The sequence below is a fragment of the Psittacula echo genome (assembly GCF_963264785.1).
Source record: "Psittacula echo genome assembly, chromosome: 3".
In the NCBI taxonomy this organism is placed as follows: Eukaryota; Metazoa; Chordata; class Aves; order Psittaciformes; family Psittacidae; genus Psittacula; species Psittacula echo.
In genome coordinates this window covers 55,629,617-55,655,202 of record NC_137736.1, presented here as the reverse complement: position 1 = coordinate 55,655,202, position 25,586 = coordinate 55,629,617, and the positions used below count along the sequence as shown (strand labels likewise).

Below are 25,586 nucleotides of genomic sequence, written 5' to 3'. Positions count from 1 at the left end.
ATGACTCACCAGCAATCTGCCTCTGACCCAGTACTATCATGAGAGGGTTGAAAATCTCATAGGAGAAGTTATACAGCAAGATACTGGTGATGGTTATATTTTGCAGTGAAAACAGTGGTACATATGAAACAGGCTTGCCTCAATATAAGGGGAAAAAAGCCCACCATACCACAAAACCAAAACTGAGCACCGAGTGTATATACAATAGTACTGACAGGGCAATTATATTTAGGGAAAAAAAAAACAAAACCAAACCAAAACAAACTATATAAAACTCCCTGTTTGGTGCCTTCAAGATCTGCTTCTTGAATGGATTTCAAGCAACATTAGCTGAATCCAGTATTATAAGCATTTGAAGTATTTACTACCTCTAGATATCTGCAGGCCCTCTAAGGCGATTAAGGTTTGGTGCATCTGTGACAGCCTTAATCCACTTCTCCAGATAATAGGCATATAAAATAGGACATATGGGCCACAAACCTAAACCAGGCAAGAAAAATAAAAGGCCATCCACAGAACAAGAAGAACCTCTAAGAAGCAGGATCAGACATGTAAAACGCTTTTCATAGGGACCATACTCCACCTAGAAGATGCAAAGTCAGATCAGATAATCCTTGCTACAAGAATACACAATAAGATTGGGACCTGAATGCTTTTAGGTTCGGGTCTTGTTTCCTCATTTAGCAGGTCCTGATCAGCTATGCTTGTGCAAAGCCGCTGATGAAGTACCAGAAGTTTCATGATGATGGAAGTTGTAAATATATATGCAAAGGAAAATGGGGACCTAAGTTGTCATCACTAGTCATGGTGTATAAAAATAGTAATAACTGAACTCCTCTCTGAGAATTGACCAATCTACATTCACAGCTTGGGCAGTCATAAAAATAGCCTTTGCACCTGGACAATGTACAACCCTGACAGAAAAAAAACCAACAAGCATACTGCCTCATATTGCCTTTTCTACACCATTTTTAGAACAGAACAACCTGTCAAAATATACCCATAGCATGTAATTTTATTTTCAACACTCTCAGCTCTAGAAACAATGGGACAGCTTTTCTCTTTCTACATTTTTAATCATCATAGGATAGTATGTGACAAGTGGCAGACGCTATGGAAGACTGCATTTAGCATCTCAAGAGCTTGTCAGGAAAAATATTGAGTAAGTCAATCAGTACCACTCTTCCTGTTACACATTCAGCATCAGCATACTGCTGCCTGCTGCAGGGATGCAAGACGGGGAGCCATTGCAGAACACCACTTGCAACAAAGCCATGGGAACACAGGGCTGCCAGCATAGGGCACCAACTCTGGCCCCTGCTGTTTATTCAAAAAGTAACATATATACTACATTGGATAAACAGCTGATAAGATGGTAACTTAAGCTTGTAAGTTGTGGGTGGCTAGCTCCAAGACTATGATGAGCAATTAAGAGACATTGGGAGCAACTCATCTTTTCAGACCATGCCTGAGCCTAAGACCAGTAGTAGCATGTCATTCCTATTCCAGCGACATAAAAGTAGGGCAGCATGGTGAGGCCAAACAAATACCAGTATAAATCCCATGACTGATAAGCTGTCCAAGTTCATTCTTGTTTTATTGCACATTTCTCAGGTTCCATCCAAATCCTCTTCTGCACACGTACTGTATTCCCTGCAGAGCGCCTGTCTGCAGTAACATGACTCCTGTGGTTACTTTCCCTTTCCAGCACTGAGATGGCAACATCCAAATGTAGTCATTCGCCCTGAAGAGACTTGCAGATTCAATTTAAAGAGAATGTTTAAATATGCATTAACTTATAGGAACCACTAACTCTGGACAGATTGTATTAATGACTCGTGTTTGTGCCACATACAGGATCATGTTCCTTCTAGAAAAATGGGAGCTAGGGCCACTGCACCAAATTCCCTTCTCATGTGAAGCTACTAAAATCCTCCAAATCCCATGTATTTAGCTGAGAAGATAATAAAACCACAGCAAACCATGTGAACGATGCCTTGCAGCTCTCGTACCCTCTCTAAAATGCAAACACAAATTCTTTGGGGCTGGCAATCCTAATTGTTATAGTCATTACTAAAGCCAGAGTTATCCAAGCGACTTCTGAATTGAAACTTGTCAAAACTCACAAATTGAGCACTCGATGATCCTGTTATTTTAAAAAATGTATATACTCTTTCCAGTTCTTCCTCAAATAGTGGGTGGTGTTTGCTTTCTGTGGTTCTTGTTACATACATCACACTATCATAAATACATACATAGTCATAACTACCCATGTAAATGCATGGCAATATCTATGTGATAAACAGTGGAGGCACACAGTGGATTATAAACATATATGAGAAATACATTTCATAAATAACTGGTATTTCCTCATCATGCTCATGAGCAGCACATTTCCCACTTACACAAGAAGTGGTCGGTTACTCCGAACACCTAGAGCTGCCATTTGAAAAACCAGACTGATCACAAACTCGTGCCCCAGACATGTGAACACAACTTTCCAGTTCCTACTCTCTCCTGTGCACATCCAAAACCATGATATCTTCATTTCTTCACTAGCATCGCTGTTTTTTAAAATGTCCTGTACGTTGGTATGGAATTAATCTTAAGTAACTTTATACAGTACAGATGTCTACAGCTGAGCTAATCACCACAGGACTCCTTTGTCGTTCACAGTGGTAAACTGGCACTTGAAGGAGTTGATTCATCTGGCCAACTGCAGATATTTATCTTAGAATAAGACAGATCCAGTACTAGCAGTGACCATGAGGAGATCACTGGATGAACAGATCTGGTGTGGGCATTCATATTGCAGACATTTATGAACTAGGAGACCTGTCAGAGGTGGCTTCCAGGCATAGATGCCTTAGATCACTAGAAAAGGGGATGTTTGCAGCATGAAGAATTTCCTTACCTCACATTGAAAGGTTTTTCAGTCTCCTTGGATTACTGGTAAATTCAGGACAGTCACATTCAGAGAGGGGGAAAGGAATGCCTGTAAATCTCTGAAACCTCTTAAAATTAATTTCTCTGTAGTGAGTAGGGGCTTTAGGTGAGGGGGCTCTGCAATATAAATTTTATCAGCATTGTGTTGTTACAGATGCATTACAAGTTACAAAACAACAAGAAATTTAGGTAGGTCATCTCCAGAGAACTACTAATTGATATATAATGCACACCACACCTGATCGCAACCTTGTCCATGTGATGTGTGTGCATATATATACACATATATATATTAATATGCACTCCCACAACCTCCTTCTCTGCATCTCCTTATTTTAGTGATCTAATTCCAAACTGCTGCTCACCTGTGAGCTTGGGAGCAGGATTTCATAGGGGAAGATGGTGGTTTTTCTCCTTAACTCAGTGTTATGACTTTTTCACATGGAGTACTGTGTACAGTTCTGGTGTCCTCAACATAAAAAGGACATGGAACTGTTGGAACAAGTCCAGAGGAGGGCCACGAGGATGATCAGGGGACTGGAGCACCTCCCGTATGAAGACAGGCTGAGAAAGTTGGGGCTGTTCAGCCTGGAGAAGAGAAGGCTGCGTGGAGATCTCATAGCAGCCTTCCAGTATCTGAAGGGGGCCTATAAGGATGGAGGGACTCTTCATCAGGCACTGTAGTGACAGGACAAGGGGTAACAGGTTCAAACTTAAACAGGGGAAGTGTAGATTGGATATAAGGAAGAAATTCTTTACTGTGAGGGTGGTGAGGCACTGGAATGGGTTGCCCAGGGAGGTTGTGAATGCTCCATCCTTGGCGGTGTTCAAGGCCAGGTTGGATGAGGCCTTGGGTGACATGGTTTAGTGTGAGGTGTCCCTGCCCATGTTAGGGGGGTTGGAACTAGATGATCTCAAGGTCCTTTCCAACCCTAACTATTCTATGATTCTAAGAGAGAAACTGCCTGTAGCTCCTGTTCCTACCCTTGCTGAATAGGTCATTTCTGTGGGGCTGGGGTGGACTCCTTTCTCTTTTGTTCTCTCTCTCTTTCAAAAAGATATCTGAGAGACATGCTGATGAGAAAAAATAGTGGCTGCTCTGTATTCCGCTGCCAGTGGGTTCAAGTTTCCAACAGCGCTGTGTTACCTGACTTAAAGAAAATGGTATTTTAATTATGTGATGATGGAGGTAGAAATTCCCAGGTGCACGAGGGAGAATTACTGTACTGTGATGCTATAACTCCTAACTATAAAGACTAAGGATTAAAAGTGAAAGGCTAATGGTCTAGTTGAAATTTCAGGATTTCATTTAATTCCCCAACCTTTCAAGCTCTTTATTGAGACCTTTACATTAGAGGCATTGTGGTTACCTTCTTTAAAACTGACAGGAATCAGAACCTAGTCCCTGGCATGTATTTTCGGTCCATAGCAAATTATCTTCCTGTTGTGTTTCCTCCATTTTGAACATGTCTGACTGGGAATAGATTACCATATAAACGAATTAACCAAATACACAGTAAAGTATCACTGAGAAATGTTAGCAAGTAATAAACCGATTGATGGAAAATGTGTTTCCTAACTAACCCTCTGGGTTCCGAATATGAAAATAGTTACAGATTACAAGATGGTAAGTGCTGATGTGCTAACACTGGTTAGGCTCTTGTATTTTCACAATTTCTTAACTGTTTACTTACTCTGTCCACACTACAGCAATACAGAGACTATTTTTTTACTCTTTTGGATACAAATTGAATACCTTTCAGACAGAATGAAACAATCTGCCCAAGGTCTCAAGTTAAATTAACAATCCTCTACCATGCAGTCCTCTACCACAAAGATATTACCTGTTTTCAGTAAGCTTCTGGCATGCCAGGAAAATGATATCACAACATTTCAGACACTTACCAGTCTGAAAGTTCCACTCCAAAACAATTTCACACAGGACAAGCATAAGTTTCTACACAGTGCAGAGTGTAGGTTTAACCTGTGTTTCTTTAGACCATTTTCCAAGCTACAAAGGATCAATCCTGCAGGCAGCATTAAGACAGTTTTCTAGTCTTGTGAACTTGTTTGAAAGATGGAAGATAGTCTTCCTATTTTACACTGTCAGGAAAAAAAAAGGGGATACTTTTCCTATTTTAACTAAACAACTAAAACTGTAGGACAAGGCACAAAATGGATCTCTGACCGTACACACTGCTTTGTTATTTTCTAGCTCCATGGCTGTGTTTCGGCCTGTTCCAACTAGCACTCTCCAAGAGGAAGCCTGGGTGTGGTTTGGGGATGGATCATGCCAGTAGCTGTTCCAAATAACAGTTATAAACAAGAACTTCAACAGCTTTTACTCACCTCTGATGCACTCCAACACATTGAATTCCCACCCATTTTGTGCTGTCCCATACAGCATCCTTCCCCTTTTGAATGCCACACACCAATGCACGCAACACAAATCCTTCACTTTCTTGCCATCTAAACATTCTCCAACAATTCTCAATGTGTCTCAGAATAAATGTTTTGACTACTTAGACCTGAGAAAACATGCACAAAAATAACAATAACTTGAGACAAGGGGAACAATGGGTAGAGTGGAGACCAGGGTCCAACGCTATTTAGGTGGGCACTGAGAGTCAGCCTACTTTAGAGAAGTCTGATCCTAATTAGGACAGACACAAAAGACTCTGTGCTCCAAAGCCTTCTTGCTCAGCAGTTAGAACAAATAAAGCAGCTAAACTGCATCCACAGACCCCATAACAGGCAGAAGGGCCTGGATGCCTACCCTTGTCCGGGGATTCACATGCAAGAAAAATCACAAGCATTTGAGAGCTTGAAGAGTTGCTCATTAGACTTCTCAGGAGGGTCCATCCATCTTTCTCTCTAGAACCACTCTATGGCTGTATGAAAAATCAAATCTTTATTTCATAAAATAAAAGAAGCCCCATGGTTCTAAAGCGTAAACCCCTGTCCCTATGTGTACAGAAATGAGACCTGTTTAAAGACTAGAGTAGTAACTCTAGTTATAGAATAGAATTAGTAAGGCCATTTCCTTCTCTCTGATTTTGACCGGAATCCCACTTTTGATCTGAAAAGCCTTTTGTAAAAATTAACCATAAATGACATGTTTCTTCAAGGAGTTTTCGTTTTGTGAGAAAATTCCAGAACAGCTTTACATGAGGACCTCACACTCACATGGACAGTAGATGTTGATGCTGATGAATTGCTGCTTTCAGCTGTAGAATTTAATTATTCTCATTCTCTACAGCTGGCATTATTGTGTGGTGATGTGTTTGTCTCCTGACACCTCAGGGTGGGGGAAGGATGAAATGAATTTTCTACATTCACAGTGCCAAAGGGACAGTTTGAATAAGAAATGCTGCAATATGACCTGCGTGACTATGTCCTCTGGCATGAATGATGAATCCAGGGGTTTTAGATCTTGTTTTCTAGCAGCACTTACAGACTGGAAGCATTTCTTTAAAAATGTTATTGGAAAATTACACTAAAGTTAAGCCTATTTTGACAGATGAAAGAAATTAACTGGTTTATATTGGCTGATTTCTAGCCTGTGCTGCTGAAGCCCTTCCCTTTGCTTTTACAGGCTGGTCGGATCACTAATTCTACTCATTTTCAGTTTGTCAGTCAATAATAACTTATGTGGCACTATGTCTTTGAAACTGACAGCTGAGACAAGATCTGATGCACAGTCTTGCTTCCACAATACCTTTCTAAATACTGGTCTGAGGTGGCTGAAAGGACAGAATACCCTATATCTGAAAATGCCCTGTTCACCAAGCTGCTCATAAGGAAGGATTTGGGCAAGTTTACAACATTGCTGTGCAGGAAACATCTCTACCTAGATGGCATAATGAAGTCATACAAAGCAGAATGGTCTCTGCTATTGGACATTAATGAGAGTCAACATTTTATTTTTAGCTCTAAGGCATTTTAATTGTATCACAAGCAGAGGCCATCTGGCTGAGAATGAATATTCACTATCTCTAGCAGAACTAGAAGTACATCAGAGGGAAATGGTACCTTCCTGGCTTCTAGCTTGGACAGTACCCATTACTAAATCTGGTGTGTTTCACAGTTGGCTAAATTGCAATTTGATCCCCAATGAAAGTCTTTTTAGGCTATTATTATCTTATTATTTATAGTTTACTAGTTTGGAGTTTATATCTTAAAAAAAAATATCACTTTATGTCAAAAATTCTTAAGGGACTTTCACTGCGCTCTGCAAAAGACTGAGACTGCTTGTCAGCTTTTATTTACTGAGAAGTCACAGGGGTAGAAATCAATTCTTTTTTTTCTTTTTTTTTTTTTGAGGAATAAACATCATTTCTCTCTTATGTGTTTATTAAAAATGTAGAGAAAACATTTGCAAAATGGACATTTAAAGAACAAGTCCAACAGCAGACAATAACTTTCCTGAGAAAGAATCAAACACAGAAAGAGTGAAACTATCACTTCTAAAGGGCAGGCATTAATTTCACAAATTTTATTACCATCAGTGGATCTTTGAGCTTAGCCTATCTTATTTCTACAGTGGTGCCTCTCACTGCGGCTGATTTGGTAGAGATTTTAGCGAGCAAAGTATGAAGACCAGAAGACAATGTTTCACAGTTCTGAGAAACTCAAGCTGTTAATACCTTGTATCATAGCCTATTTACAAACCCGTAGGTTTATTTGTACCTAAATATCTTGAGGTGGCTCTGATGCGGGTGTTGAGCCAACAGCCTTGCCTGCCAACTAAGCTGCCCCAAATATGAGCAGCCCAGTGAGAGCGGGGGCCAGGCTGCAATACCTGGGAGGTATTTCGCTTGAATGCAACTGGGACCAGTGCTGGCAGAAATGCATTTAAAGGCAGAGGAGGCTCTGCCACAGTAGTTTGGAATTAAATCAAACAACATGTTGACTCTCTCCTGAGGGAACGCAATGTGATAAATCCAAAATGTATTTTCTCACCAGAGCTATCTGGGTTATGTTGGCTCTCGTAAGTGCCAGGTTGCAATGGGTGAAGCAATTTCCTGCATGCATTTAGAAACTGCTCCAGAATACTTCAGGGTGATAAAAGTTAGTTGAGCCAATATGATTAGAGAGCTATCACCTCATTTTCACTGCATTACTGCCATAATCATAGAAGGAAGATTTATATATGTGCACTTCAGAATGAAATTCCAGAGTAGAAGAAACCCTTACTACCAACTATCAGCTAACACCATCAGACAACTGAATTTTCTTATACTTGCTTCCTTACTTTCCTCCAGAGAAATTTACCCTAGTGCACAAGACCAACAGAAGAACCACGCAGGTTTGAACGCTGGATACTACAGCCTTTGGTACAGCACTATTAAAATTGTCAGGCAGGCTTTTGATGTGAGCTTGCCATGGAGCTAAGCATTGCCTTGTGATGCCATTCTGCTGGAACTGAACAAGACGTATCTATGTGACAAAGTGCTCCTGAGTGTGAGAAAGGAAGGCAAAGTCAGTCCCGAATACATAAACATATCTTAAGCATTAAGCAATAAGCAAGAAGTAGAAGTCAGAGCAGTGATTCAGAAACCTAAGGAAGGACGGGAAGAGTGATAGTAGGAGTTTCCCTCTCCTTTGGTTCATAGGAAAAACACATTGAATGCTATATAAAACTATGAAAATCTCAACCTCAATAACTGAAGCACACAGTCATCCAAACCTGAAGTTATTCTTATTTTAAAAGCAATTGATGCATTTGCTTTTCGGCAGTACACACTTCCACGCACTTTGGAAGTACACTTCCATGCCTGTCAGTATGTCTGTGTCCATCACCTGTTCCAAGGCAGAATTCTTTTAGAGCGGTATCTCATCCAAAGAATAGGAAGTGATCAGGAACTATCAGCGCATTACTACTAGAGCTGCATGGGACTCCCTCTTGTGATAAATCCAGTCATTTTATGTGTGCTCAGTTACATCTCATTCAGTGTCTAAACCTGGTCAGTATAATATAAAAATATCTCCTTGGGCACACAAATGAAACTGAGGGCTGTAAACAGCAAGAGACTAAATTCTCACTCTCAGACATGGGAATTTTGTCAGAATTTTGTGGCTTGAGAGGAAAAGCTGAGCACAACCTAAACATCTGCATGAAACTGTTACGTTAGCAAGGTGAAGTAAGTCCAATGAAAAAACACCGCCACCTGAGAGTGATATTTAAAATGTCAATCACAAGAGGCAAAACAAGTTTAGTATATACAGTCTGGCAAAGCTGCATTTTGCTTCTTTAAGAATGCATTACATAGTATGAGCATTCCTATTACAATTGTATTGCAATATTCAGAGTGTACTCAGAAGATACTATTACTTTTTTTTAATATGGGTTTATTTGTTTGCATCTTATTTTACAGCCACTCTTCAAGCCTCCAGTTTAATTTCTAAAATTAAAGCTACTGATATTTCCATATCAAAGTTTAAAATTAATTTGCTTTGTGGGACATGCCCCTTGATCTAAAATACTTCATTTTAATTAGGACATTTAATTTTCCCTAATGGAATCAGGTTCAATTCACTTAATCCAAAACTACCTTCTGAAAGTACATTTTCTCAGCACAAGTCCTCCTAAGGCTTGTCCGCATGAGGAGATTGTACCTACACAGCTAAACAGATCGATCTACTTACACCACTTCAAAATGTTACTGAAGTTAACTGTAACTGGGTCTGCCCCATTTCTGGATCAGTTTGGTCAAGCAGCTGTAAGTTTCCTAACACAGACCAGGAACAGGTAACAGAAAATCAGGTACCATTACAAGTATGTGCTAGTGTGAGAGCGCGAGTGTCTGGACCCACACAGCCTAGGGTATGGCCACTTTCCACCACCATTTTTGTACAGCTTCTTTCCTCTGCCCTCTTCTCTATAACGTGCTGTGTACACGTACACCATGCCAGATCATGTTTGCTTTTCGTTAGGAGGACATACAAGACATTTCCAAGGAACATGCTGCATATTCTGGCTCTGTGTTAGGATGATGTTTTGCCCCCCATGCACACATGAAAACACACCGATAGATCAGAGCGGAGATAATCAGTGCACAGACTCAGAATGTGAAAGGCATTCCCTTCCCTTACTGTGAGAGTGTTTGCTCTGGGGAAGTCCTGTCTTTATCAACTTTGTCCTTCTCATGAGGACAGAGAAATGCAATCAATTCCATATATAATCATAAACTCTGAAACTCCTTCCACTGACTACAGCTCTCACAATGCAGGGGAACAGCAACAAAATGATTTAAAACCTGCATACCTTGAAGAACAGCCAGGCTGTCATCCATTTAGCCACTTTTACAACCCAAAAGACATGCTTGTAGAGCTCAGTATTCACGACTCCAGGGTCTACTACGTTAGCAGTCACATGGCTTCCATTTGCAGTCAGAAGATGCTGTAGTTGATAGGTAAATAACACAAGGGCAAGTTTGCTTTGGGCATAGGCTCCATGGGGTGAATAAGAACATCTGTTACAGAAGAGAAAGAGAGAGGGAGATGCACATAAAAATAGTCATAAGGAAAACAGAATTGCACAAACATCAAATGTCCTGCATTTTGCAATATCCAGCAAACAAACAGCTGTACATTGAGTCCTCAGAAGCAGCAGCTTATCACTGGCAGGTGTGCTGTTTGCTGGAGTTCTGGTGATTATTCTGTCAGACACCAAGTCTTCTTTATGGTGGGGAGAAAAATGAAAATAAAATGACACAGTACCTGCCAGAATCTCTATGTCAAAACATTTAAGCTAGAAATGCTCAGGCACCAGTCTCCAGGGTGTCATCACCTAGAGGCCCACAAACTACTCTCCCCTTCCTCACAGCTCTTTTCTCACACATACATACCCTGTTCCCACAGTAAATCTGTGTCTGCTCATACTACTCTTGGTTATTTATTATTTGTATTGCAGTAGGACCTGCTACTTTCTGACAATGGCTCCTGTGTTGGGCACAGTACAGATGAGCAAGGTACTCATTGTCCCTACCCCAGTGACACACCAGATTACACACAGCTAAAGAGACAGATAAAAAGATGGGGCAAGGAGAGTGGCTGCAAGTGTAACCAGAGTTATGCCATGTACAGCAAAGGCAGCTGGCTGGGTCTCTACCAAACATGATGCGCGACGAAGGCTCACAAATACCAGGAATTACCAAAAACATAACCTGTTGAGACTCCTTTGTGCCTTTCTCATCTGGATGCTGAATCTGCCTTTCTTTCAGTCAAACTTCCAAGGAGCTGGGATTAGCTGGGATTCACTGCATGCAGGCAGCAGTATTTTTTAAAAAAATAAGCAGGCTAGTTCCAGGCAAATTAACAGGAATGTCACTTCAAATGCTTCTCCTGACTGGGACATCAGCATCACTTCCACAAATTCCTAAGCCATGAAAATTCACTCTTGTAATTACGAGAGCCTCTCATCTAACCTTTTTTGTGCTTAGCGGAACCAGAGGTAATTCCTGGCATTACAGATCGCTCATAAGCAAAGCAGGAGGGAGCCTAAAGCAACAGGCTCCTGGAGGCAGCAAAAGAGCTATAGTCCCCATCCCCTTTGTGTCTGCCAGAGCCTGGAGAAGGGGCACTGCTTGATGATGATGATGATGTGGAGCCAGGGGTTGGGGTCCCTGGATCAGCAGCTATTGCTTGTGGAGAGAGATACAGGGGCACTCACCCAGGAGCAGGTCTCTTTTTCCCATCTCTCCCCATCCTCCTAGTTGTTGTCATGCCTTTGTGCCAGATGCAGCTTCAGCCTCTACACCTCCATCCTTAGTGCAGCAAATGCCTAGGCTGGGAATGCACCTACTCTGCTGAAAAGCTTGCCTTCAATTTCTGTGGTTGCTACTAAGTACAAGGTTTTTATTTTGAATGAACAGCAAGTATGTCTCAGAGCTCTGTTGTCTCATTCTCATTGAATACTTTATTTATAATATCCAGTACACTTCACCACAGAAAGACCTGGATGATAGCAAACAAGCTGCCCCTCTGCAGAGATATAGGGCTACTGAAGCAATTTAACTGTTCATGTTGTCTGAATGGACTCAGAAACTTGGAGACATAATGGCAAATTGTACAGCTCAAGTACAGGAAATAAAACACCACTGAATCTCCAGTGCATCTCTTTTTTTAATTCTTCTTTTTTTCACCTGCTGTATTCTTGTTCAAGCAAACAAATAACAAACAGGCCACAAATGCATTATATAAATTGAGAGAGAATAAAAAAGGACACCTGACCATGAACGGCCCTTGCACCAACCAGCGGCCTGAGCTGTAACATGCTGAATAACATAGTTCCATCATCATAAAGATATCACCTCCGCCTCAGGGTAAAATAGGCTATTTTAAGAATAAAGAACAATCACTGCATGAATATAAAAGTGATTTGGCATTAGTCAGGAAATTGCAGTTACATTTTAAATCCAGTAACGTCCGTGCTCTGATCTGAGACACTCAAAATGTCACCTTATGCTTCATGCATATTTCAATCCTTTTAACTTGAAGGACGAGATCCTCAGCCACTATGAGCTTCTCTTGCGCAGCAGTGTGGGGCAGAGCTCACGCCACCCATGGGAAGAAGCACTCATCCAAAGCCGCCTCCAGTAGCCAGCTGGCAGCCAACCCTGGCACTGCTCCATCAGTGCCACCATTCCCTCACCAGTGAAACACAGAAGCTGGGGCACAGGACAAACTTCCCCAATTGAATTAGAGCAATCTTGTCTGGCAAGCGGCTTGCAAGGAAGTAGAGCTGGTGACTGACGACTATGGCTTGTTCTGCCTGGGTCTAGTCTGGCCTTCAGTAACCGTCAGATGCCAGGCGGGAGGATGGTGAATGCTTCCCATGACTTCCCATTCCCACATTTTGTGTGAGTGCTGTTTTGACTTACCTTATGGCAATGAAGCATGAACTGCAAGGGCTGGATCCTCAAAAGCCTTGTACTTTGCATAGGTATCTATGTCAGAGAAACACGAGTGCTGAGAAGATATAAAAAGCTATCCAATCAAGGAGGAAGCCTTTTATATCACAGTGCAGAGATGCAAAAGATTTGCAAGGCAGTGGGGAATCAGACTTCAATAACACACTATAGATATAAAGGACATAAAATTGGATACACAGAACAGATGCTTTTGGCAGAACCTCTGCAATGATCACCTGCTATCTTCCCATTTTCTCTGTGCTTTTTGCTTTCCAGGAATCTGACATCAATGGACTACATAAGACAGAAGAATGACCTGTGACACAAATGGATTTTTGCTGAACAACAGTTACGGTTTGTTTGTGAGACCCCATCTTACTAGAATCACGTTGTTTAAATGCCATGTTGGGAAAAAAAATCAACAGTGGTTACTTGATTTCATTACATCCAGTCTTGAATTTACATATGAGAGAAATATGAGCACATAGCCTCCTGTGCCTTTACCAGGATTGCATCTACATGCATGTACATGTAGAATCACAGAATAGTTTGGGCTGGAAGAGACCTTAAAGATCATCTAGTTTCAACCCCCCTGCCACAGGCAGGGACACCTTCCACTAGACCAGGTTGCTCCAAGCCCCATCCAACCTGGCCTTGAACACTGCCAGGGATGGGGCAGCCACAGCTTCTCTGGGCAACCTGTGCCAGTGTCTCATCACCCTCATAGTGAAGAACTTTTTTCTAATATCTAATCTAAATCTACCCTCTTTCAGTTTAAAACCATAAAATGCGTTCCTCTTACACATGGAATTATGTGGCTTGAAAGCCTGTTCATCTAAATCTAGCCTTTCTTGGAACTTTATGTACATTTTCTGCACTGAATGCAAGTATAATTGTATACTAAATAATATTGACATTACGCATTTCCACATTGCTTTCATTTTCTGAAGGTTCTAAAAGCTTTCTGAAATGAATGTGCACATAAGAGCCCAAAGCAGAACACAGCTTACCAGCAAACTGTGCTGGCATACCAGTGCATGCGCAGTGCCTGTGATTCTTCAACCCTTGAGGACACAAGGCATCTATGCTTCACAGCAAGGCAGGCAGACTCTCAAGCAGAGAAACTGCTTCCTAACTAGATGGCCATCCAGGCAAAAGACTGCTAGCTCTCAGCTCCCAACTGGTACATACACGCACACATGCTGGCAAGTCAGAGAGCTAGGAGTTACTCGTGTTTGACTGCCCAGGGATCCATCCTAACAAATACTGTCCAGCAGGACTGAGCTACACCAGGCAGCATGTGCTGTGGTATAGCAAGCCTGTGCACAGTCAGCAGCTAGGAAAAGCAGAGCAAAAACTTGGTGGGAAGAAGCCCAGTGGGAAGGAGTGGTGTGCCTGGCAGTGGTAGTTTGGAAAGTCCATGCTCACTCACTTATTTGAGTGGGGCTCTCTATGGACCACTATTCCTAGCATGGAAAACAGTCTCCCCCAGGGAGTGCCCTTCCATAGCATTTTGCCGAGGTGGTGCTGATAAAATAGGGCAATGCACATCTCACTAGATGGAAACTACAGGAGGAGTTAAGGCAAACAAAATTTAATTAGCTGCTTTGAAATCCAGCCAAGACACCAGTGATATACAAGACCTTCTCCTTCTTTTGAAAATGTTTTATTGATTCTATACTGATGAATAATGAGTAGGGTAAGGCAGGTTCTGCATTTTTTGTTCAAATAATTTTTAGCAGAAATTCTTACTTTTGGCTTAAGAATCTTTGCAACATTGACTGAATTGTTTGCATTGTCGTTGCAAAAATTAGGGAGAAGAGAAAGGGATGTTCTGGACTTTTACCAAAACAAAATAAGCAAATATTCAATTCTGGAGCGAGTGCTTTGTGGTTTGCTGATTATTTTTTTTTTCTTTTTTCACCAGAAGCTGATTTTTACCACCAATCTCCGAGGTGCTGTCTCCAGCAGCAGTCTCCCTAGCGTGCTGGGGCAATGCATTTGTAAAACATAATGAGAAGCCAAATTTGAAACTGGAGCCTGCAGTGTCTAATTAGGTGTTTAAATATGGACTCAGCTGCTATCCAAGTTTGAAAACTGGATCCATGTTTAGCACTTCCCTTGGCAGCCAGTCTTACTCTGGTTTCTTTTTTGGCTGGCTTTGGCTTGGCTGTGTGCTGTAGAGGTCTTCCATTTACATCCAGTGATACTGTGTTTAGTAAAGGGCATTAAGCCTGCTCAGGGCACCCACTGAGTAACAGGGGAAACAAAATTGCTGCTTCGCACAGACCACTTCCTGCACACCTTCTGTGCACAGGCTTTCGAGCTGCTTTCAGCTCTTTCTCTTTCATTAGCAGTTGCTTTTGCATTATGCACACACGTGGAGGAAGTGGATACAGACAGACTGAAATAAGGGTGCAGGGACAGCACCCTTTCCCTTCCCCACCACATCCTGCTTCAACACAAGGCTCAGAGGACCTGTGACCATACTGACTGACACAGAGCTACATTTAACCTGGCTGGTACTAGCAGTGAAGTTTTCCTGATGTGGACCTCTTTCACACCACACTTGCCTTGCGCGTGTCATCCTCCTCTCACCCATCACCACGCTCCCCAATTTCCAGCGTGTTAATTTGCCTGGAGGGCAGAGTGCATCAAGATCAAACTGCAGAACAACCTGATTGCTATGTGCTCCATTAAAAGACAAGTGATGCAAAACGTGGGTGACACACTGGGGTTTTTAATGAAAGGCCACACAAAATTTCAATATATGCCTTAGGATGAATCAGTGAATTAAGCAAAACACAGACTTGCTGTATTAAAATGACTAAAGTTTCCTAATGATTTATGTATTAATCTTGCAATGCATCATCACCATTGCTTAGTCGAGACCATAAAAAACTATTATTAAACACCCATGAAGCTTTCACAGTCTTAAATTTTCATTGCCCAGGGAATGCAGCAGCAGATTTTTTCAAGATTTCTGGTAGATTTTGCAGTTTCTTTTGAAGCAGCTACAGACATATATTGCAGAATACAGGTATATATTTTCTGGTTATTCTAAACAGTTTCTTTCTCTTTTCCTGGGGTAAACCCAAGCCTGGTACCTAAATATTGCTTGTTAGATTTAAACAGACTTCCTGACAGTACTACATATAGTTATCCCATGAATACAGTTGTAAAGTCTCATCAGTAGTGATCTTCCCCTCACTACAAAAAGGAAATACAGAGATGGAGAAAAGACAGAGTTCGATAAATTAGAAAACATGTATTACCACTGAAAACTAGTATTTTGCCAATTGAAAGAAACAAGCATATTCATTAGTAAAACAAAACTAAAATCTGGAAATGCTATTCTATCTGAATAAGTAAATATTTTATGTTTTGTACAGTAGCTGTCCTGTTACCAACTACTACTACAGGCTACAGTACAGTCACCCATTTTGGGTGTTCATTGAACATATTTCTTCATGTACATTTCTTTCATATACTTGATATGTAGCCTTTTAAAAAAATATTGTAAATATACACACATAATAGTCAAAGTGGCTGTGGCATACCCCCATGTATTTGAACTGGAATACACTGGCAGCTGCAATGTGAGTGAATAAGGACTCAAGCATCAGGGACTCCTGAAGCACCCTTGCGATCCTGTGATTGACATGTTAGAAAGGAAGGCTACAAGACTGATAAATTAAATTAGTGGTTCAACACAAGCTGAAGAGCAAATCTTTCACGTCCTAATTGGTCACACGGGGTTTACTTGAGCAGCCAGAGGCAGGTGGCACTTCGAGAGCAGCCCACCTTGCCCTTTTGTTCTGAGTCTTGGACAAAGACCGCATCCCAGAGTTTTCCACTCTCCCTGCAGTGAGTGCCCTGGCACTCACACAGAGCTCTGGACAAAACTGGGATTTATCTGACATCTTTCAACAGTGGTAAAAAACATTCTTCTTAAAATTAGAAGTTGAGCAAAAGGGAAGGAGTTCAGAGCTGGGGGATACTCCCTCTCTAAAACGCAAAATGTCAGTCTCAGTAGCTGATTTCTCTGCAAGTCAGTGACTCTTGCCTTGTGCTTATTCTGCAATTCAGTAGGAGCCACAAGCTGGAAGATGGGTTATCTCTGTTGTTGGTTGGTTGGGTTTTTTTAAAGCCATGCTTCCCAACTTTCAGCACTGCACTGTAGAAATACATTCAGTGACTAGCCCTTTGTTACAGTTTGTAGGAAATGCAGAGGGAACAAAAATTAACTCACTGTCATTGGAGGACTATATTTAGTGAAAGAACCTGGAACGCCTTGATTATAAAAATATTTATGAAAGCAAAATAAGCAGGGTCTTGTCACCCTCGGCATTGCTGTCATCCAGATGGAATCAACGCATCATTTGTCATTAGGCTGATCCCTCCTACTAATGGCAGGAGGTGGGATATCAAGAGCCCTCCAGCTCTACTGATTGCCTTGCTGTGTGCAGCTCCATTGCTGTATACCCAGCACAGCTGTAAAAGGACTCAAAGGCTGGTCTTTTCAAAGTCTCACCACAATCCATATCTTTAAGAAAAAGTCTAATTTTTCAGTTTGTGTACAATCGGTGTTAATTTCAAATGGTTTTGATGATTTTGAAATATTGATGGCAAGTTCAAGTTGTAATTCCTGTAATTCCATTCTGCCAGGAAATATATCTCTTCATAAAGAATGACATAAATTGCCTCTGTTGAAGCATCATTTTTCTACGGTCGGTTCATATGATGTGTTAAGTGCCTGCTAATATTTGAAGTGGTATTTAAGCATAACGGTATCCCTTCATTCAATTAAAAATCTCCATCAAACTAATGAGTAAATAAATAGAAGCAAGCAAGGTTTTGCATCGCTGCAGCCAAGAAACAGATCAAAGCTCCAAGACCTACATTCTGTGTCCTCGTGACCCGTTTGACTGATGGGGAAACATCATAGTCCCATATCTTTTCATATTGCCTCTTGGATAGTCTGGATCTGAGGTTATTGAAGTTTGTCACGTGTCTCCTAAGATTATCTCTTGGACAATAAGAATAGCTCTGGGACGCTCTCCACCCACTTGTGGAAATCCTCCTAACTCTCCTGCAATAGAGCTTTCAAGTTGAAGGAAGTAATGGGTCTTCTTACAGTTTCTTCCCTTCCACCAGAATGCACACAGGGCCATAAAAATGGTCCAGTAATAACTTGAACAATCCCAAACCCTATTTCTGTTTTGATAAAAACATCTTAAAACTGGTGTAGACTTTTGCAGATCAACTGCAGAAATTCTGGACTTTTCATTCTGGGACTGAAAGGGAAGTATACGGTCTGGTTATGCATAATAAAGTACTGCCATTTCAAATCCATCGCGGTGCACCAAATGTGATTAGCAGATTTCCAGTAGACTACTGGTATGTCAGCAGACACATTGACATGTGTTGGTGTATATGTGAAGATAATGTAAAGTTTCATTTTGTGGTGGACTGAACCCACTGCACTGCCCTGGAGTTGAGGAGGCACTGAATGTGTTCTGTAAGTGCAAATTGTTCACCATATTGAAGGACTGGTCTGTCTTGCCAGAGGAAGCATGGCTTGAATACACACACAGACTGGAAAATCTTTTTTCCTCCAAGATGTCTATAAATACTGTGCAGAAAATCCTGTGCCATCTCTCCCTGTTCACAGAAGCAAGGCAAGATTATCAAGTCTGGCACAACAAAACAATGCTGAAAATCAGGTTTTGTTTGTTGAGAGAATCTAACAATTTCGGCTTTTTCAAACTTTTCTTCTATAGTGAGACTATGAATACCACAGCTTCAGAATGAGAGGTAGAAGTGACTAAATCCCAGTACATGGGTTAAGACGAGGAACAAGCTCTTAAAGCCATCTATTTGTTAAAAACAGTCACGAGAATCCTTTCCCTCTGCTGGAAGACCTCTCCAGGTAAAGAAGAAAAACAGCTGAAATGCCAGCAGGTACAGAAGAGATTAAAATGTGGACATTTTCTGCACCTATGAAATGACTCATAGTCCAGACATGGCAGGAAAGGCTTTTGTTTGTGTGAGACCGTACATCAACAGTGGCCCTTAGCTGCTGTCAGAAAAGACGCAGGATCTAAGTAAGTGTATGAAAGGGCTCTGTGAAGAGAGGGGTGTCTTACTTAAGGAATACAAAAAGCCAACTTCAGCAAACAAGAAAAACCTGCAAGAAACAAGTAACATAAAAAGTGGTCCAACAGCCAGCATTGCAAAGTGATTATTTCAAAGTACCATAAGGACACTGACAGCTATCACTTTCTCTACTGTTTAGCCTTACAGATGGTTTTTGGTTCTGTTTTATAGATTTCTTGTCAACTTGCAACACTGTAAACAGAGGTCTGTAATGGCACACCAAGTGTTTCCTGAGAAGGAGCATGGCATAGCCTGGAGCCAGAGCACGTGAGATACCTGACACTTGCAAATACATCAGAAGCAAGTGAAGTCCAGCAGGTTTGGCTTTACAGGAAACGACCGGAAATTTCATGTCCAAACCCTAAAAAGCTAACACGCAACCACAGACCTGCCTTGCCCCAGACCTCACTGACAAAAATTAATTAAAAGATACTGTTGCTTTGGCAAACTGGTTGATTGGTGGTGAAACTGGTGGCAATTCAGCTACTGAACACCCTCTCACCCCTTTATGCTGAGAACCAAAAGATTTCAAGCAAAACTCATAACATTTTCATTTGGGCACTTCTGCAGAGCCGTATTATAGCTAGCATCACTGTTAAAAGCTCTTGAGTTTCTCAGAAAGCTACTGTGAGTAACAATGCTCCTTGGTCTATGTCCTTCTTGGGAGGTTGAAACAGTGCTGTATACAGCCCCTCTCCACCTCCCATGACAAGAAACCAGGTTAACCACAGCACCTGACATATAATGAGAAGAGAAGAAACGGAGCAATGAGATTACAGCTACATAAAAACTCCTGGGGGCTAAAATAGTTTACTTTTATAGTGATTTATTTTATTCAAAAGTATGTTTTTCATAAAACTCACTTTTTTTTACAATGAACTTGATTTAATCAAAAGACCAAGTTTTCTTCACAGGTTTCAGTATTCAGATATTTGGTCTGCTTTTGAACAGGTGAAGTTCTCCTTCACTAAAAGAAGAGGTTTAGGATGGGGAGCAGAGAAAAGGTTATCATTTGATGCATAAGGCAGAAATCTGCCTTTGCCTCCCTCCACTGCACCTCGTAATCCTTAATACACATGGCAAGATCAGGGATGTGTGGTTGTGAAGAACCAAGAGTAACAGCAGACTGAACCCAGAGGGGATGTGTGGAAGGTGAGCCGATCACTTGGACTGTTTCTCTTAACATGTTATTCCAGGGATTTACTGCCATGTGTGCCAGGTTTCCCCAGCTACACCATGCAGCTGGAAGAACTCCACTGAAAAGGTACTGTGAGGATGGCGGTTGGTCAAGCAATTGAAAGGAATGCTAAAATGATTTGAATAATCACACAGAACCTGAGAACTCCAAAGCTTTTAAGGTTCACTCAGCCTTAATGAGTCTTTTTACTGACTGGAAGATGTTAAGCTAACCTTCCCCTCTCAAGGCTGACAAACTACCTTTAGTCTGTATTCTCCTCAAGTCTCATTTGCCTTCTCTCTCACACAGTGCAGTACATTAACTTTCAAATTACCACTGAACCAGTCTGCCATTTTGGAAAACAGTGCATCTACAAGATTGTCCTGGCTTTGGCTAGGATACAGTTAATTTTTTCTTAGTAGCTAGCATAGTGTTGTGTTTTGGCTTTAGTTTGAGAACAATGCTGATAACACACCAGTGTTTTAGTTGTTGCTCAGTAGCACATACCCTGATCAAGCACTTTTCAGTTTCTCATGGTCTGCCAGTGAGGAGGGGCACAAGAAGCTGAGAGAGAGCGGAGGCAGGACACCTAATCCGAAACAGCCAAAGGGATATTCCATATCACAGCACATTGTGCTTGGTATATAAACTGAGGGGAGTTACCCAGAAGGGACTGCCTGCTGCTTGGGTCCAGCTGGGTATCAGTCAGCGGGTTGTGAGCAACTGTATTGTGCATCACTTGTGTTTTCTCTCTTTTTCATTATTTATTTATTTGTTATTTATTATTAATAATAAATTATATTTATTATTTCAATTATTAAACTGTTTTTATCTCAACTCAAGGGTTTTACCTTTTTCTGATTCTTCTCCCTATCCCACCTGGTGGGTGAACAAGCAGTTGTGTGGTACTTAGTTGCCAGCTGAAGCTAAACTACAACAGAGATCCACTATCCTGTGTGCCAGGCAGGGCTGACTTTTCCCACTCAACCCACTGTGCAGGCAGAGGCTGAGCAGCAGGAACACCCATATACCACATAGCTCCCAATATTCTGCAATTTTGAATTACTGTGAAACTGTGTCCTATGAAATCATTAATCACTATTAATAATCCTTTGTTAAGACCATTAACTCCTTTTAGACAAGAAGGAATTTAACATTGTGACACCCAAAGAATCTACATTTAATTTTCCTGAATACATTAAAGTCTGGAGCTACCTTTGTGAGAGCAGTGCCAATTGCTATTGCTCTTCAGAAACCAATGAGCCCTAAAAGTATTTTGATTAGACAGAATGAAAATACACCAATAAATGTAAAATCAAAACTTTGTAAAATTGGCATCCTGACTTGCATATTTCTCCATTAGTGGCTGCAGAAATGGACACGGATCACCTGTGGCCTGCAACATGGACAAAACACTTGCTGCATATGAACATAAAACTGGATTGATGAATTGGTCTGCTGACATAAAGGCCCATACTTTTTAATTAATTTATATAATTTAGTTAATTAATAATTTAATTAATTCATGTAATATAGTGCCTTCCCTAATACACTCATTTTCCAGGCCAAGTGGATTTTTGAAATTAATGCTAATTGCTGCAAACACAGCAAATACTTTTGCATACAGAAAGCATTTTGTAAAGAAAGGCTGAAGTACACTTACATGTGTGTATTAAGCATTTGAATACTTATCATCTAACTATATACAGGAAAACTCAGTGATCTGCTGCAGAAAAGGCATACTTAACTGAAAACAGCAGTGTGCTGCAGCTGGCATTTGGTCCTGTCGAGGGAACATGATTTATCTTGCAAACAGAACCAGAATATACAATAGCAGTCATTGTGAGGGAGCTGCTTACACAATACAACTCAAATAAAACCTTATATTCCTTGAGTAAAAATAAAATCTATAACATGTATCTCTCTTATGGTCTAGAAAAATCTGTTATGGTTACAATTTCTGTAGGTTTTACAGCATTTTATTAAGAACAGACCAATGACACAGCTCTTTATATTTAACTGTGAAAGACTCAGTACTGACTAAAATAAAAGGATAATACGTGAAATGCCTCCTACTTTCTTTTACAAATTTTCCTTTATTATTTGAAAGTCTGGAAATAAAACAATAGTGCTATGCTACATCAGCTGCATGTTTCGTTTTGCTTGAGTTGAAGAATAAAAAGGCACCGGAGGAACCAACTGGGAATTTTTTTTAAAAAACCCTTTTCATTGAAAAAAATATTGGCTTATCAAACCATGCCTAGTGAAAAAATGGATTTTAAACAAATGTCCAGAGTCTTGTCTTGGTTTTTTTGTTTGGCGCTTTTTTTTTAAATTAATTTGAAACTGATGGAGATATCTTACCTCAGTAGGGTGACTTAGAAATTAAAGGTTTGGAGTTTCGGTTTCATCAACGTTATGCTTCTAAATACAAATGGCAATCTACTCATAAGGATAATTACAAATAGATTAGAAATAAAATAATCACTAATCACTGAAATCAAAGGATTTAGTCTGAAAAATGGATTCATATTTTCCAAAAGTAATTTGATATTTTAACTTTTCATTGCTATTTGTGGGCAATATTTTCAAAATCTCAGCAATATTAATGGGACAAAATCCTCAATTTTCTGTGCAAATTTAATCTTTCATTTACCAACAAATGTGCAAGAAGTGAAGACGAAGGACACTACCCATCCAAGAACAGGAGAACTCCAGACACTTTGCTGGACAGATTTTCCCATCAGTACGTAACACCTCCAGTTACAGTCTTTATGAACTGTCTACCAGAGGAGATTAACTGGAGCTGCCTGGTCTCCCCATCATCCTCCCAGGTCCTGGGCAGAGATATTTACCCGATTTTACACCAGCTGGGATGCAGATGTGGCAGCTGGGATTTTTGTAATTCCTCTCTTTCAATCTCTATTGTCTCTGACATGATTCATGCACTAGGGCTACAGGGAAAAAATCCAGAAATTATCGAGGGACTGTACAAGCTTGGAAAGTTACAAAAAATACCAGCTTTTCAGGAGAAAGAAAAGTGTGACTAACTGGTCTTGAATATACAGGAGACATGAACCAGAGAAGGAGCTGTTTTACTGCAGCTGGGGAGTTCATAGATCTGTGATTCATAGTATTACAGGGTCCATTTGTCATGCATAAAGAGAGGATGATGAAAAGAATAGTTAGTCATGGAGAAAAAGCTAGACAGAACACAGAAAGATGCTAACCTCTGAGAAAGGGAGAATATTCAGGTGTGACCGACAGGCTGGGAAAAGGAATAAGGTCTTTTTTTTCTCCATTTTCCTAAAATCTCTTCTTCATTTGGTGGTAGAGGACTCAAAGGAGTACCCTCCATCCCAGCCTTGTAGGAGCACCATGAACCCCAGTGCAGGGTTCAAGTCTATCTCAACACAAAGGGATGGCACAATGTTCTTCAAGCTTAAAACCAGACAGCCATAATTCTCTCATGACCATATTTTATTCTTCTCTCACTTTAGAAAGTATTATTTAAGTCAGGCAAAAGAAGAAAAAAAGACATCCCAACTATGCTGTTAGAGTCCACAGTGTACTACCCTCATCATGTAACTGCTGAAATCATCATTGTCGAAACGCTTGCAGATAGATAGCGATTCTGTTAAACTTTCACCTCCTTGAAAACAGTCATACTCAAAGTAGGGATGAAGGAGAATGATTTGCCTTAGGGATCCCCTTGTCGACTCATGTGATTGCTGTTGAAAATGGTCTGGATCTAAAAGACCACAAAGGTGTTTGATGTTCTTCATATATCCTTCAGCAAAAGAACTGGGAGAACAGTCATTGCTCTTGTGAGTTTGCATTTTCAGTAACACACATGAAACAAGCTATGCCCTGGCAGTTTGGAACAAGCTCTGTCCTGCCTTGAAGTACCCATGCTGTGTCTCTTTTACTGGTGAGGGTGAAGTGGATGGGCAACAAGGGGAAGAAATTACATTCTCAGGGGAGAAATAGGACTGGGGCTAGGGAAGAAGATGAAGATAGATGAAGAAGAGGAAATTAAGAGGTGAGCAGACATAAGACACTACATCCCTTCCTCCCCCCAAAAAGGAAAAAAACGATGACATAGGGAGGCAAAAGGCAATGGAGACAAAAAAGCTCAAAAGACACAGGTGAAGATAAAACTGTGAACAGAGAAATTGAGTAGTTAGGCATAAAGACAGACATAACAAAGAAAAATAATGTAAAATGCAAAGAAAAGAAATTAAAAAAATTAAATTAACCATCCTGCCCAATAGGAGCTGAGAAGAGAATCACGGGATAAATCAGATTGGTAAGATAGCAGAAAACAAGCCAAAGAGGAAACGTGGAAGACAGTAACACATTTAATATTGCTCATGGGACAGACCTTCATTTAATACTGTTCATGGGACAGACCTTCCAACAATTATTTGCTACGCTGCTGCCCTGTGGTCACTGTGATATGGGTGACATCTGACTTTAGAGCAGATCTCTGAGTAGCAAGTACAAGCAATAGGGAGCAATGGCTACAACTGTGACTGACAACCCAGAATCTCCCAAGTGGGAGAATGATCCCATAGAAAAATCTGTGGTAAAGCAGAGAAGAGAACCTCAGTTTACTGTCTACTTTATGTCAAGAAAGTCTTCTGCCTTTCCTTCTCTGACATATTTGATGGATGAATCTCTCCTTGGCCACTATCACTCATCTCCAGTTTGGACACTAGTCCAACCAAAACCTAGGAATAATGGGACAAGAGCATGGTAAACAATTCAGTCTGCAGCCACCAGTATATTTTCCACCAGAGAATATGGTCCCCTTTCTCCACTGTGAGAAAAATGACTCCATATTGTTTTGCTGACTTCCTGCAAGGTCAGGACCAGCTAATCTGGGAAAATACAGTGAAGTTGTTAAACAAATTATGGCCAACTAGTGCAATTCAAAATAAGGAAAAAGCCGTTATAAAGTTTTTAGAAAGATTTCCCATTCACACAAGCGGCAAAAATGAGGGATGGCATCACTGGGAAACAGTGGCAATTTGTGGAATGTTATCATACCACAGTGCTTACCATGGATGTCTTTACCACATCCATTAAAGCTCTTCAGCACTGCTCTGAATCACCAGGCGTCTCCAAGGCCCTGTGATGCAGGCAATGCCTGTGTATGCTACCCCACAACAGTACTCCAGGGTTGGCTGCTAAACTGCCCACTCATACTGTAGGCACACACTCAAATGTGGAAGGGATCTCACTGTTTTTATCAGCACCATTTAAGCAATAATTAACTATTAACTGACTGGGGGCTTATTGACAATAGGCTAAAAATCCCACCAGGAGTATCTTCTTCCACCTGAACAATGAAAAAAGTTTTGATCTGAATCTGCAGCCCCTTCTGG

General features: G+C 40.9%; 1 protein-coding gene across 1 annotated transcript in view; it reads right to left on the bottom strand.

The window, feature by feature from the left end:
* DHRSX (dehydrogenase/reductase X-linked) overlaps positions 1-25,586 on the bottom strand; it is a gene marked incomplete at both ends in the record, with an annotated part of 164,880 nt that overhangs the window by 19,334 nt on the left and 119,960 nt on the right. The window contains 1 exon segment of the mRNA XM_080612073.1: positions 10,214-10,421. Coding sequence (XP_080468199.1) covers positions 10,214-10,421 — 208 coding nt within the window.